Source organism: Anomaloglossus baeobatrachus, chromosome 7 (assembly GCF_048569485.1).
Source record: "Anomaloglossus baeobatrachus isolate aAnoBae1 chromosome 7, aAnoBae1.hap1, whole genome shotgun sequence".
Taxonomy (NCBI): domain Eukaryota; kingdom Metazoa; phylum Chordata; class Amphibia; order Anura; family Aromobatidae; genus Anomaloglossus; species Anomaloglossus baeobatrachus.
The window spans coordinates 251,208,574-251,222,612 of record NC_134359.1 but is presented as its reverse complement, the minus strand read 5'-3'; the positions used below and the strand labels follow the sequence as shown (position 1 = coordinate 251,222,612).

Here is a 14,039-nt window from a genome sequence, read left to right as displayed (position 1 = left end):
GCGGCGCGGTGCCGGACGGCACTGGTGTACTCACTCAGACAATCACTGACAAAGTCTCTGGTAAACCAAAACGGCCGGTTAGACGGGTCCCGCAGCCGGCTGCAGTGTTGTTGTTGTGCTCTCCCCAGACGGCTGATGGTGGCTGTCTTTCCCTGCACCTTTAGAATGATGTTCTGACTCCTGTGGTTGCCCACTGGTAGTCCGCTCCCCGACGTATATGTGCCGTAGGAGCCCATTTTGCCCGCAGGCGCTGGCCCTTGGATCTCTAGCCTGTGGCGGTGGCTGTATATCCTCAGTGTGAGCGGTTGCCTTCAATCGGGACTTGGTTGTTAGGAAACCCCTGGGGTTCCTGTCACATTCGGATTTGACTATTAACGGCGACTCCAAGCCTGGTCGGGGTCCGATGGCCCTGCCTGTGTGCTTAGCTTCACTCCGTTCCCCGGTCTGGTACCGGCGGGCCGACGCCCGACCCCGGTCCTTACGGCTCTGCGGAGTTCCACCAACTCCTGCAGACGGCCACCACCGTCTGCCAACCTTGGTGTCAGTGCCTGGGCTCCTACCCAGACACCTCAAGTGTTTTCTCCTCTCACTTCCATCTCCAAGACAAATCTGATACTTTTCCCGCCTCCAGGCCTGTGAACTCCTCGGTGGGTGGGGCCAACCGCCTGGCTCCGCCCCACCTGGTGTGGACATCAGACCCTGGAGGGAGGCAACAAGGGTTTTTGGTTGACTAATGTAACTGTCTAGGGTGGGGGGTGTGTATGTTGGTATGTATGTGACTACCTGGCTAGTCCAGGGCATCACACTCCCCCTTGGTAAAATGCAGACCGTCTGCGGGCTGCCCGTCCATCACCGGTTTTATTTTTCAAACTGCAAAAATATAAATAACATGGGAAAAACGGTAAAACATGAAAAATAAGCATACTTTAGGTCCTCTTAAACGTTACAACACACATAAACATTTTTAATAATGGACGGACGGATGTCTTCCGCTCTCCCACCCAAGCAACCTAGCCCTGATGCTGCCCCTAAGAAGTGGGCAGCACCCCTTTACCCCAGTCCAGGTTCAGGCTGCCCGAGCGGGAACGGGTACGGTAACTCGCACCCGACTGTCACTTCAGGGGACCCCACGTCCAAGGGGGAACCCCTGACCCCCGGAGGATCGCCACCGGTTATGGTAGTGGTGGGCCTGGGCCATCACTTTCCTCCAGGCCCATCCTCCAAATCAGCCTCTCCGGAGGCGGCAACGGTATCCATCCCACAACATTATTTACAAGCCCACAAGTTCGTGGGTGGCCTGCAAGTTCTCAGCCTTGTCCATGAGGAGTTTCTCATGTGGGTATGGGGAGTTAACTTAACAAAAGGGGCAACTCCAGTCCCAATGGGGACGATTCTCTTCTCGGACGGTAATCTGGTGATTTTTCGGTTTTATTAATTTTCATTCACTCACATCTGGAACAATCAACATACGGCAGAGGGTCCCAACGAGAACAACTTTGGTGACAACGGTAAACCGCTGCCTTTATTGCTCACTTCCGTACTCCTCACCTGGCTCCAGGTGAAGAAACACAGGCTCCATCCCTTCCAGCGCCCGGTAGGCGCGACCGGGAAGGGCCGCCCGGCATCCGTTATTTCCACTCCGAGGGATGTAGGTGGCCTCCATATCATACAAGCCGAAGATTCCCTCTTCCTCTGAGACAGTCTCCGTGTCAGCTTCCGAGCCACTGTCATCTGACTCCAGGGGGCTGATGAAGGGACCTGGCAGGACTGCAACGGTTTCTAGCTGAGCCCAGACTTGTGGTTCCTCAGTGGCAGGCGATCCGCCATCGGTCGGTATACGGAGGCCCGCCATCGGGTCTTCTGAGTCAACTGTTCCAGCTATTGGTTGGCTGGCGTCCTCTCGGGCCTCCGGGCCCTGGCGGGGCATCAGCGCGGGCTCCGCCACTTCCATCGGGGACGGCGGGCTGGGCGAGGCTGTACGGACGGCTAGCACGGGCGATGGAGCGGGCCCTGCAGGGGCCAGGGATAGACCGAATCCTTCAGCCGCAGCGTGGGTCACTCACCAGCTCTTCCAGCATGGCCTCTATTTCATGCACCCGCACGACCGCAGCCAGCTCCTCCATCTCAGCGGTCCAGCAGGTCCCGTAGCTGGGCCCGGTTACGACAGCATAGCAGCATCACTTGGGTTTTCAGCCACGCCGCCGTCCCAGGGGCAGGCTCCGGAGACTCAGGCCTCTCAGGTGGTGCGGACATGTTGCAAGCTGCTTCCAGGAACCGGGTATGTTTCAGGGTCTGGCGTCCCTGCACGCTGCAGCGTTAGTTACATGCCGCCATTCTTCACCCGCCCCCCCCTTGGTTCTCTTTAGCACTTCCCTCTTCAGGGGCGGGGCTTCGCTTTCGCGCCTTCCCTGCTCGGGGAAGACGCTCGAGCGGGAGATTTTCGCACCAAAGATGGCGGCGCTTCAAATTTTTCGGCCGGACGCCACCGGCGGAGACTGCAAGGCGCACTTCTACCGATAGGTAGGTCGGTTATATCCTGTTCGTGACGCCAAGTTGTCGTGGGCGGCGGGGCGCTGCGCTCGCTAACGCTCAGGTCCGGCGCTGCTGCTCGGTGGCTCGAGCGGTGGGCTGGATCCGGGGACTTGAGCGGCGCTCCTCGCCCGTGAGTGAAAAGGGGGTGGTTTGTTTGGGGATTTAGTCCGTCACACGCCACCCACTGGTTGGGGTGAAGATGGGCACCACCGCTGCTGGTGACGGGGATCCCGGGAGCGATGGTAGGGAGCAGCTGGGATGTTGTTTTTCCCCCTCCGTGGGTAGGGGTTGGTGGTCCCGGGGCCCGGTGGTGTGACGGGGAGGCAGGGTTGGTGAGATGCAGGGTTGCAGGGACATCGCTGCGCGGTGCCGGACGGCACTGATGTACTCACTCAGACAATCACTGACAAAGTCTCTGGTAAACCAAAACGGCCGGATGGACGGGTCCCGCAGCCGGCTGCAGTGTTGTTGTTGTGCTCTCCCCAGACGGCTGATGGTGGCTGTCTTTCCCTGCACCTTTAGAATGATGTTCTGACTCCTGTGGTTGCCCACTGGTAGTCCGCTCCCCAACGTATATGTGCCGTAGGAGCCCGTTTTGCCCGCAGGCGCTAGCCCTTGGATCTCTAGCCTGTGGCGGTAGCTGTATATCCTCACAGTGTGAGCGGTTGCCTTCAATCGGGACTTGGTTGTTAGGAAACCTCTGGGTTTCCTGTCCCATTCGGATTTGACTATTGACGGCGACTCCAAGCCTGGTCGGGGTCCGATGGCCCTGCCTGTGTGCTTAGCTTCACTCCGTTCCCCGGTCCAGTACCGGCGGGACGACGCCCGACCCCGGTCCTTACGGCTCTGCGGAGTTCCACCATCTCCTGCAGACGGCCACCACCGTCTGCCAACCTTGGTGTCAGTGCCTGGGCTCCTACCCAGAGACCTCAAGTGTTTTCTCCTCTCACTTCCACCTCCAAGACTAATCTGATACTTTTCCCGCCTCCCAGGCCTGTGAACTCCTCGGTGGGTGGGGCCAACCGCCTGGCTCCGCCCCACCTGGTGTGGACATCAGACCCTGGAGGGAGGCAACAAGGGTTTTTGGTTGACTGTTGTTACTGTCTAGGGTGGGGGGTGTGTATGATTCGTATGTATGTGACAACCTGGCTAGTCCAGGGCATCACACGTCATGCACACAGGCTTCAGAAAGAGGACGAAGATGGCCGAAAGGGGAGGCGCCGGCACCGGACAACGGAGACGCCCATATGGCCAACCGCGTGACCGTTAGGTAAGTATTATAAAGTGTTTTTTATGTTTTCATAGCGGCCTGGGCTCCTATATACAGCATGTTAGAATACTGTATATAAGAGCTCGGTGGTGGTGGCCGCAACTTATATGCCAAAAAAGTGGTGACAGATTCCCTTTAAGTGGTAGATAAGGTGTTAGCAATGTTAGATTCAGGTTCACCAGGTAGATATTGAGATAGTGGTAGGAAATGTATAGGCTGGTTAGGATGCAAGAACCGGGTACCTCGGCTGCATCCCACAGCAAGTGCTCCAGGGGTTATGGAAGAGGTTTAGCCCCTGAGAGGAGCTTGGGAAGTAAGTCCCTCAAACAGGGAGAAAGTTAGAAAAGAAGATGGCTGTGTGAGTTGTGCCAGGGTCGGACCATATCCCCCTATCAGCAGTTCCCCGTTGTCGGTGGGGCTGCTGGGCGAACATAGGGGTACGGAGGACCCTAAGGAACGAAACAGAGCAGAGCTTGGACCCTAGATAAAGGTCAAGGTTGGACAAGTCTGCTGGGAGAGAACGCAGCCAGAAGAAGAGATGGCAATAGAGTACAGAAGTATCAGTGCAGTGCAATTTCAAATCCTATCTGAAGAACCAGTAAAGTTGAATTTATGAAAAAGACCCCCCTGACTTTTGTTGTCTCTTTTGCTTGAATCTGATCCCAGAGAAGAGAAGGTATCGAAGTATCCCCACTGGCAAGTAAGTGGACGAACTCCAGACGTCCACTGGCCCTATAACCTGCCAGTAGCAGGGCCAGGGGGTCTCGCCCAGACACGACACAGACCACAACTACAGTGCCCCTGCCACTCTGTTTGTAGGTGCGAGATTTTGTCCGGCTATGTGGATTACACAGGTCAAATTGCAGTTCGTGCAGGTGCACTTTGCTTTGCAATGCTGCGGGTTGCTGCCAACGCATGCACAGTTAGGTTTCAGGCGCTGAATTTTCTGCAGCTCTCTCACACATCACACTGAGAGGAGTCTAGGCCGGGGCCACACGGGGGATCTACTGCAATCCTCGCATGACACTTGGCTCACACTGGCAGCACAGCAAGACCCGAGTGTCATGCGAGTGTCAATGCGACTGAAGTCCGATCATGCGATCGGACCTCAGCTGTGGGGAGTTGGCCAGCACTCAGGAGAGGAGGGCCAGCGCTGAGGAGGGGAGAAATTTATCTCCCTCTCTCCTCCGTAGCCGGCTATTACCATTCTCGCCCTACACTCGGAGTACACCGGTGTACTGCGAGTGCAGTGCGATTTTTTTTTTTTTTTTTTTTTTTTTTTTTTTTTTTTTTTTTTTTTTTCTCTCACCGAGAAACCTGGATCGAATTACAGTCACAGCAGGCTGCGATTGTTTTCTCGGTCCGATTAGGGCCAAGAAAATTATCGCTCATGTGTGCTGACACACAGGCTAATATTGGTCCGAGTGGAATGCAATGTTTTATCGCATCCCACTCACTCCGATTTTCACGCCGTGAGTCTTAGGCCTTATAATCACACACAACTCTGCAGTGAGGTCAATAGAGCAGACCGCGATCTTTATGACTGAAAGCCCAAGAGAAATAAAGGTAGTTTCCTCGGGCAGCGGGGCTTTCAGTGCCATGGCCACACGGTGTCAGAATGCTATTATCCTGTAGATTAACCCTATAGCTGCATGTTAAGCACATTTTTTACATGGCAAGTTCCCTTTAAGCAGTACATCGGTGATATATAATAATATCTACTGTCTAAGGATAATGAGGCGATTGTGCCTATTCTGTCCCAATCAACACAGTAAAGCTGACAACTAAAATACAGAAAACAGCAAGTGTCAGCCTGTTGTGTCTGATAAATTAAATATTTCAAGGTGTATCTATTAAGAAATATGGTTTTAATGAACGCCACCCCCCCATGATTTATCCAGTTTTACCCTTTTTTAAAAATACATTCCCTTTTACTGATTACTGTTGTTTTATGTTACTAAAATGATCAATCTCTGCTGATATTTAGGCGCCAGTCAAATTTCTTGTAACTATAATTACTGAGATTTACTGCAAGTAAAATATATCTTTGTACCGTGTTAGCCAGTAGAGATAAAAAAATTGTTTAAAAGAACAGAGAGTCCTCAGTGGTTGATACCTTTTAATGGCTAACTGAAAAGATGGTAATAATTGCAAGCTTTCGAGACTACTCAGGTCTCTTCATCAGGCATGGTATAACACAAAATCTGAAGAGTCACGTATTTATACACAACAGGACATAGAATAGTGCAGTAAAAAAAAAAAAAAAAAGAACAAGTTATATGAAACAGAACTATCTCTATGGCAGGGGGACAAGCTGTTCTAGCCATAAATATTGCTGCAGTTCAGTGTGAAAGTTTTATTGTCCTTTGATAAGGGTCTGGTCCAGGGCTGTGACATGCTCGGATGGTCAGAGGAGCACATCTTTTAACTGATGTAAAAAGACATGAATCCATGAGACACATTCATTCCTTCTCTGAATGTGTCAAAGGTCATCATAAGTTTGTACTCCCATAGTCTCCTGTCTCTCTGGGACTTGAAGTTTCCTTTCAATACCAGCAATTTCATGTCCATGATGCTGTGGTCTGGGTTACAAAAATGTTTGGCCACAGGTAGATCCATCCTTTTTTCTCTAATTGTGTGGCGGTGAGAATTCATCCTTGTCCTGAGCTGTTGTCCGGTCTCCCCTACATACAGACCCCCAGTTGGACATTTGGTACATATAATTAAGTACACCACATTGGTTGTGGTGCAGCTGAACGTACCTGGGATCTTGTAGTCCTGATGTGATCTGGGAATCTTTATCTTGTCCGTTGTCAATATTAATGGACAGGTCTTGCGTTTTGAGTAGTCTCGAAAGCTTGCAATTATTACCATCTTTTCAGTTAGCCATTAAAAGGTATCAACCACTGAGGACTCTCTGTTAAAACATTTCCCTGCAACCAGAAAAAATGCAAGACCTGTCCATTAATATTGACAACGGACAAGATAAAGATTCCCAGATCACATCAGGACTACAAGATCCCAGGTACGTTCAGCTGCACCACAACCAATGTGGTGTACTTAATTATATGTACCAAATGTCCAACTGGGGGTCTGTATGTAGGGGAGACCGGACAACAGCTCAGGACAAGGATGAATTCTCACCGCCACACAATTAGAGAAAAAAGGATGGATCTACCTGTGGCCAAACATTTTTGTAACCCAGACCACAGCATCATGGACATGAAATTGCTGGTATTGAAAGGAAACTTCAAGTCCCAGAGAGACAGGAGACTATGGGAGTACAAACTTATGATGACCTTTGACACATTCAGAGAAGGAATGAATGTGTCTCATGGATTCATGTCTTTTTACATCAGTTAAAAGATGTGCTCCTCTGACCATCCGAGCATGTCACAGCCCTGGACCAGACCCTTATCAAAGGACAATAAAACTTTCACACTGAACTGCAGCAGTATTTATGGCTAGAACAGCTTGTCCCCCTGCCATAGAGATAGTTCTGTTTCATATAACTTGTTCTTTTTTTTTTTTTTTTTTTTTTACTGCACTATTCTAAGTCCTGTTGTGTATAAATACGTGACTCTTCAGATTTTGTGTTATACCATGCCTGATGAAGAGACCTGAGTAGTCTCGAAAGCTTGCAATTATTACCATCTTTTCAGTTAGCCATTAAAAGGTATCAACCACTGAGGACTCTCTGTTCTTTTAAACAATTTTGAGATTTACTGAGATTTTATTCCAAATGCTAAGCATAACATGATGTTAGTTTCTTAGGGGTGATGCCGGCTTATAGCGCGGAGGACGATGCCTTAACGACAAAGCTGGTGACATTTTATGAGACTAAAACGTCGTCTGACATCCCTTCGCATCAAGCAACCGTCCTCTTATTTGAGCCATCCAACGGGACTCTTAAAGCTGTGAGTACGATGCGCAACTAATGTACAAATTTGAGATTTTCTTCAATGTCCAGCAGGGGGCACCAAAGCTCTTCATGCACCTCTGTTTGTTTTTAGTGTGTTAATAGGATGGATGGGAAATGGTTAATATTTACTCTCTTAAATGCTATTTCAGTAATTTTTTTTATTTGTTCAGTTAAATTCTGGCATTTTAACAACAATTTATAGGATAACTGATATATCACTTGAGTTCTAAGTCTGGGATGTGCTGGAAATATGCGTAAGTGATGCTATATCTTCTTTAACTCTTTCATAACTTGCAAAAATTCCATGTATCACCAGGTTTATGTCTCTGCAATAACTAATAACAGGATTATCGAGATTGCAAAACTCATTTTCAATGATCATATAATATGGAATTCTGAGTTAAAGGAGAGTATGTGTGTATACAGTGTGTCCACCCATATCCTGTCCACCGCCATTAACTTGAGACCAGCGGCAGCTATAGGCATAGAAGTGGTGTCTAGGTATAGTAAAGTAGCTATGCGCTACGCAATGAAACCACCTATAGCGCCACCTGGTGGAAAACAACGGAGTTAGCATTTTTATCTCGAAAACGGAACGAGATAGAGGAAAACAGTGAATTACAAAGTTGTAGGGCATCATCAATTCAATACGAATCGACACCTTGCATACAGAAATGCTATGATTAGAACATGTAAAACTCACAAGGCTGCGGACGTGAAGCGATACCTCATGGAGACCTTCCTACAAGTCATTGGGTATGGTGGCTGCATGGAGTGGCCTCCACGCTCACCTGACCCCATTGAACTTCTTTCTGCGAGGTCACATCAAACAGCAGGTGTATGCGACCCCTCCACCAACATTGCAGTACCTACGATGACGTATCATGACTTGTAGGAAGGTCTCCATGAGGTATCGCTTCACATCCGCAGCCTTGTGAGTTTTACATGTTCTAATTATAGCATTTCTGTATGCAAGGTGTCGATTCGTATTGAATTGATGATGCCCTACAACTTTGTAATTCACTTTTTTTCTCTATCTCGTTCCGTTTTCTTTCGAGATAAAAATGCTAACTCCATTGTTTTTCACGAGGTGGCGCTATAGGTGGTTTCATTGCGTAGCGCATGGATACTTTACTATACCTAGACACCGCTTCTATGTACATATACTGATGGCATTGGGTACAGAAGGGCTTATAACTGTTAAAAGGTTCCAGTGAGCACTGTTAGGGCCATAATCCGGAAGTGGATAGAAACTGATTTCAACATAAACTGGCAATGACCAGGTGCTTCCTGCAAGATTTCAGACAGAGGAGTGAAAATAATTATCAGAAGAGTTGTCCGAGAGCCAGTAACCACCTGTGGGTATTTACAGAAAGACTGGAATCAGCAGGTACAGCTGTTTCATAGAAAACAATAAGTAATGCACTCACCCTCCATGGCCTTTATGTACGCTCACCACGCAAGACACCATTACTGAACAACATGAAAGTTTACGCAACAACATTTAGACAAGGCTGGGAAATTCAGGTAGAATATAGTCTGGTCAGATGAGAGCAAAATTGAACTCTTTAGATGCCAAAGATTTTCACCCCAAAACCACCATACCAACAATGAAGTTTGGAGCTGGCAACATCATGGTGTACAGCTGTTTTTTAGCATATGATACTGGCAAATTTCCTATTATTGAAGGATGCTTGAAAAGATAAATGCACAGAGACATTTTTGAGAAAAAAAAATTGGTTGCCATCTGAAACAAGGTGGACCTTTCAGCAAGACAATGATCCCAAACACAAAGCCAAGGAAACTCTCAACTGGTTTCAGAGCTTGGTGAATTCTTTTTCCTTATTTAATTTCTCATCACTAAATTTATGGACATCTATGGTTTGAATTTTTTTAGCTGTGTAGATTGGATGTCACGGGGGTGTATAGATGGAACAAGGTCTCCTAGGCTGACCCCAAGACTGGGGCCCATGTGCTGTCCTTTATCTCGAAGGTATACTTGATGGTAGCCAGGTTCGAGCCTCCAACATGGCCCTGTCTCCTGTCGAAGCCCTGATACTACTTCCCCCACCCAGAGAGAGCGGGTCAGAGACCCAGTTACCAAAACCCCAGAAATAATCACAGACAAAAGTAAACAAACTTCTGAACACTGCACTCAAACACAAAGGTGGAGCAGTATGTGAACTGGGGAGGAACAGTATGTGAACTGGGGAGGAAATAAATTCACAACTGGAGGACTCATACACCATGCTGAACCGCAAACTGTTGATCACCATACAACTGGATAACCACAGGAACCAAGAAACAAAGCTATATCCAAGGTGGCATGGTGGCTCAGTGGTTAGCACTGTAGTCTTGCAACGCTGGGGTCCTGGGTTCGAATCCCACCAAGAACAACATCTGCAAGGAGTTTGTATGTTCTCCCCGTGTTTGCGTGGGTTTCCTCCAGGTACTCCGGTTTCCTCCCACACTCCAAAGACATACAGATAGGGAATTTAGATTGTGAGCCCCAATGGGGACAGTGTTCCTGATGTATGTAAAGCGCTGCGGAATATGTTAGCGCTATAGAAAAATAAAGATTTATTTATTATTTATATCCAGCATAGAGCCTCAGTCTCCAGAAGCTTATAAAGACTGGAGATGATGATCAGCAGCCCGAGCTCCCAGCAGCTGATCACAGACCAGCAGAAATTAACTCTCACTGTGCTGTAGAGAAGAGAAGCCAGAAACAGCCGACGCCCATGGCAGGCCGTGCAAGTAAAGAATCCCAAGCAGCTAGTTGGACAGAGCTTGTGAACAGAGTCCGGCACTGCCATAATACCCATCGAGTGTAATGCAAAACACTGCATGACATTGGACATCTAGTGAGAAATTCATGTCAATGGCACCTTTAAAAATATATTAGAAGCAAGCAGGAGAAGGATCCAGCTCAGACTCCAAGGATTTGAATAAAAGGCATTTCTTTATTTCAACTTTGTTAAAAAGAATATATCTGAAAAGGTATAATAATACCGGCTGATAACACTGACAGATGGTAGATGATGTAAAAAAAAACTACGCGTTTCGCCGGTTCGCCTTCATCAGGTCAACCAGATGAAGGCGAACCGCCGAAACGCGTAGTTTTTTTCATCATCTACCATCTGTGTCATCTGCATCATCTACCATCATCTACGTACCATCCCCCTACGTAGTGCCAGCACCCTTTCAGAGCTAAGTGACCCCGGGTCCGGAGGCGCTCGAGCCACCCACCAACGATCCCGGATCTGAGAGGCTCGGCTGCAGTTGAGCGCCGGGCGGTACAATAACAATGGGCCGGAGACGGCACGTGAGCAGATGAGATCTTGAGCCGAGAGCTCCATCTGTGCACACGCCGACTTTGGGCGCCATTATTTGAAGCCTGCACCACCAACATCTTCAGGATGCTCTTGCCTCACTGCTCGCAGCACAGCAGCCCGCAACACAGTACACCGCAGACCCCAGCACAACGCTCGCAGCCCCCAGCATTGCACCTATCTTCTGCTTACCCTTCTCCACTACCTCCCAGTAGGCTACATTCGGATTATAAGACGCACCCCTCAAAAATTTGAGGAAAAGTGTGCCTTGTAATCTGAAAAATACGGTATATTCTATGTAGCAATAATGTAGTTCAAACATCATATATTCAGTGTTTGCATATATCTTAGTGCTCAGAGTGCAGCTGTATCCCTTTCTTGGCACATTGACTGACAGCCGTCTCTGCACTGATACCCCATATAAACAAAGTCTGGAAAACAATGGTGGAATTGCTGTTTTTTGTCATAATTTCAGCTCACTTGGATTTTTTTTCCACTGTCACTCAAAACTACTACTCATCCCATAAAAGATAAAACCTCATTCAGCTGTGTAGTTGGAGAAAAATAATTATGGCTATTAGAAGGAGGGAAGGAAAACAATGAGAGCGCCAAAAGGAAATGACAGTGGCCCTTTAATTTCTGTGTGCCTTGGTGTATTATGAATTATGTCAGCGGATAATACACTTTTATTTTCAGTCCGCTATCATTTTGTATTATTGCTGCTTTCATTGTATTGCCAGCGCTGTCTCCTTCTTCTGCTTACCAACTTTTTTTTCTCTATTATTCTTTTGTCATGTTATTTTTGGATCTAGGTAATCGATGGCAAAGTCATTACAGATAAGAGAACTGCTGCCGCTTCAGCAATTGCGACAAAGGTGAGAGTACAAATTTTACTTATCAGACTAGTGAAGAATTAAAAAATCCTAAAATGCACATTAATTAATGTTCAAAAAGTTGCGGGGTAACATTAAGACATCTTTAGTGGGTGAAATAAGTATTGATCATGTCACCCATTTTCTAAGTAAATATATTTCTAAAGGTGCTATTGAGAGTGAATTTCTTACCAGATGTCGGTAACAACCCATCCAGTCGACAGAGGCAGAAAAAAATAATCAAGCTTTAGATGGCCATAAATTTAGTGATGTGTAATAATGAGAAAGGACACAGGGGAAAATGTATTGAACACATGAAGAAAGAGGTGAAAAAGTCATGGAAAGTCGTGACACCAGGTGAAATCTATCAGTAATTAGAAAGCAATCCTGCCACTTAGTGAAAAATAATATCAGCTGACACAAAAGGTGTCTCATTACCAAATTGCCACACAAGAAACATCTCATGATAGGTAATAAAAGTGAGCTGTCTCAAGACTTTCACTACCTTATTGTTGCAAAGTATACTGATGAGATTGGTTACAGAGGAATTTCTAATGGTTCCAGTGAGCACTGTTGGGGCCATAATCTGGAAGTGGAAAAAACATCATCACCATAAATCCACGACCAGGTGCTCCCCGTAAGATTTCAGACAGAGAGAAGTGAAATAAAATATTAGAAGGGTTGTCCAAGAACCACCTGTGGAGAGATACAGAAAGACCTGGAATCAGCAGGTACAATTGTTTCAAAGAAAACAATAATTAATGCACTCAACCTCCATGTCCTATATGCACGCTCACCACACAAGACTCCATTGTTGAAAAAGCATGTTCAACCACAGTTAAACATTGATCCACAACATTAGACAAGCCTGTGAAATACTGGGAGAATATAGTCTGGTCAGAAGAGACCAACATTGAATTCTTTGAATCTCATAATACACACCATGTTTAGAGGCCAAAAGGCACAGCATACCATCCCTGAAAACACCAACAGTGAAGTTTGGAGGCGGGAATATCATGGTGTGCGTCTGTTTTTTTAGCATATGGCACTGGCAAACTTCATATAATTGAAGGAAGAATGAATGTACAATGCACGGAGACATTCTTGATATGAATCTGCTGCTATCTACCAGGATGATGAAGGTGAAACGAGGGTGGACATTTCGGCAAGACAATGATCACAAACACCCAGTCAAGGAAACTCTCAATTGGTTTCAGAAAAATGAAAATAGACCTGCTAGAATGGCCGAGCCGATCACCTGACCTGAATCCTATAGAAAATTTATGGAAGGAACTAAAGCTCAAAGTTCATAGGAGTTCATAGAATCCTTCAAGGTTTGAAGTGTTTGTATGGAAGAATGGAGCAAAATCACTACTGAGCAATGCATGTGACTAGTTTCTCCATACAGGAGGCATCATGAAGCTGTCATCACCAACAACGACTTTTATAGATTTCATTAAGCGTGTTCAATACTTTTTCCCTATCATTTTTCATTATTATAAATCACTAAATTTATGGACAATCTATGGGTTCATTTCTTTCCCTGTGTGGATTGGATGGGTTGTCACTGACATCTAGTGAGAAATTTATGTCACTAGCACCTTTAGAAATATATTTACTTTGAGAATTGGTGACGTGTTCAAACCTTATTTTAATCGCTGTGTGTTATAGATCTGTCCAACCTAAACTTTTTTTGATTTGTCTTAAAGCGTAACCATTGTTTTAATTTCTAGTTCATCAATCAATAGTGCACATGAAAAAAAGCAACTTTGTAGATATTTATTAGACAAATTTTTGTTTCTTTCTCTGCGAAAATAGATCAGTCGTTATCAAGATTGAGGTAAAATCTGTATTCAGTGAAGACTTTCCCATTACTGACAGGAGTTAGCAGTTGGTGCTGATGAGATTCTATGTAGATAGAAGAGGGAGGAGGGGCGGAGCTCTGCCTCTAGCTCCTCCCTCCTCCCATCATCATAGAATCTCATCAGCATCAACTGCCATCTCCTATCTCAGTAATGGGAAAGTCTTCACTGAATACAGATTTTACCCTGGAATTGAGAATTTTGATAATGACTGATCAATTCTAACAGAGAAAGAAGAAGCTAATTTTG

At 46.6% G+C, this 14,039-nt stretch overlaps 1 protein-coding gene across 3 annotated transcripts in view; it reads left to right on the top strand.

Annotated features, from left to right (window-relative positions):
* CRYM (crystallin mu) overlaps nucleotides 1-14,039 on the top strand; it is an 82,319-nt gene that overhangs the window by 4,140 nt on the left and 64,140 nt on the right. The window contains exons 2-3 of one of the 3 annotated variants that reach the window (XM_075319162.1): nucleotides 7,569-7,719; nucleotides 11,869-11,931. In XM_075319162.1, the coding sequence (XP_075175277.1) occupies nucleotides 7,569-7,719; nucleotides 11,869-11,931 (214 nt within the window). The remainder of the gene's footprint in view (nucleotides 1-7,568; nucleotides 7,720-11,868; nucleotides 11,932-14,039) is intronic. The other 2 variants (XM_075319164.1, XM_075319163.1) reach the window with 2 other exon arrangements.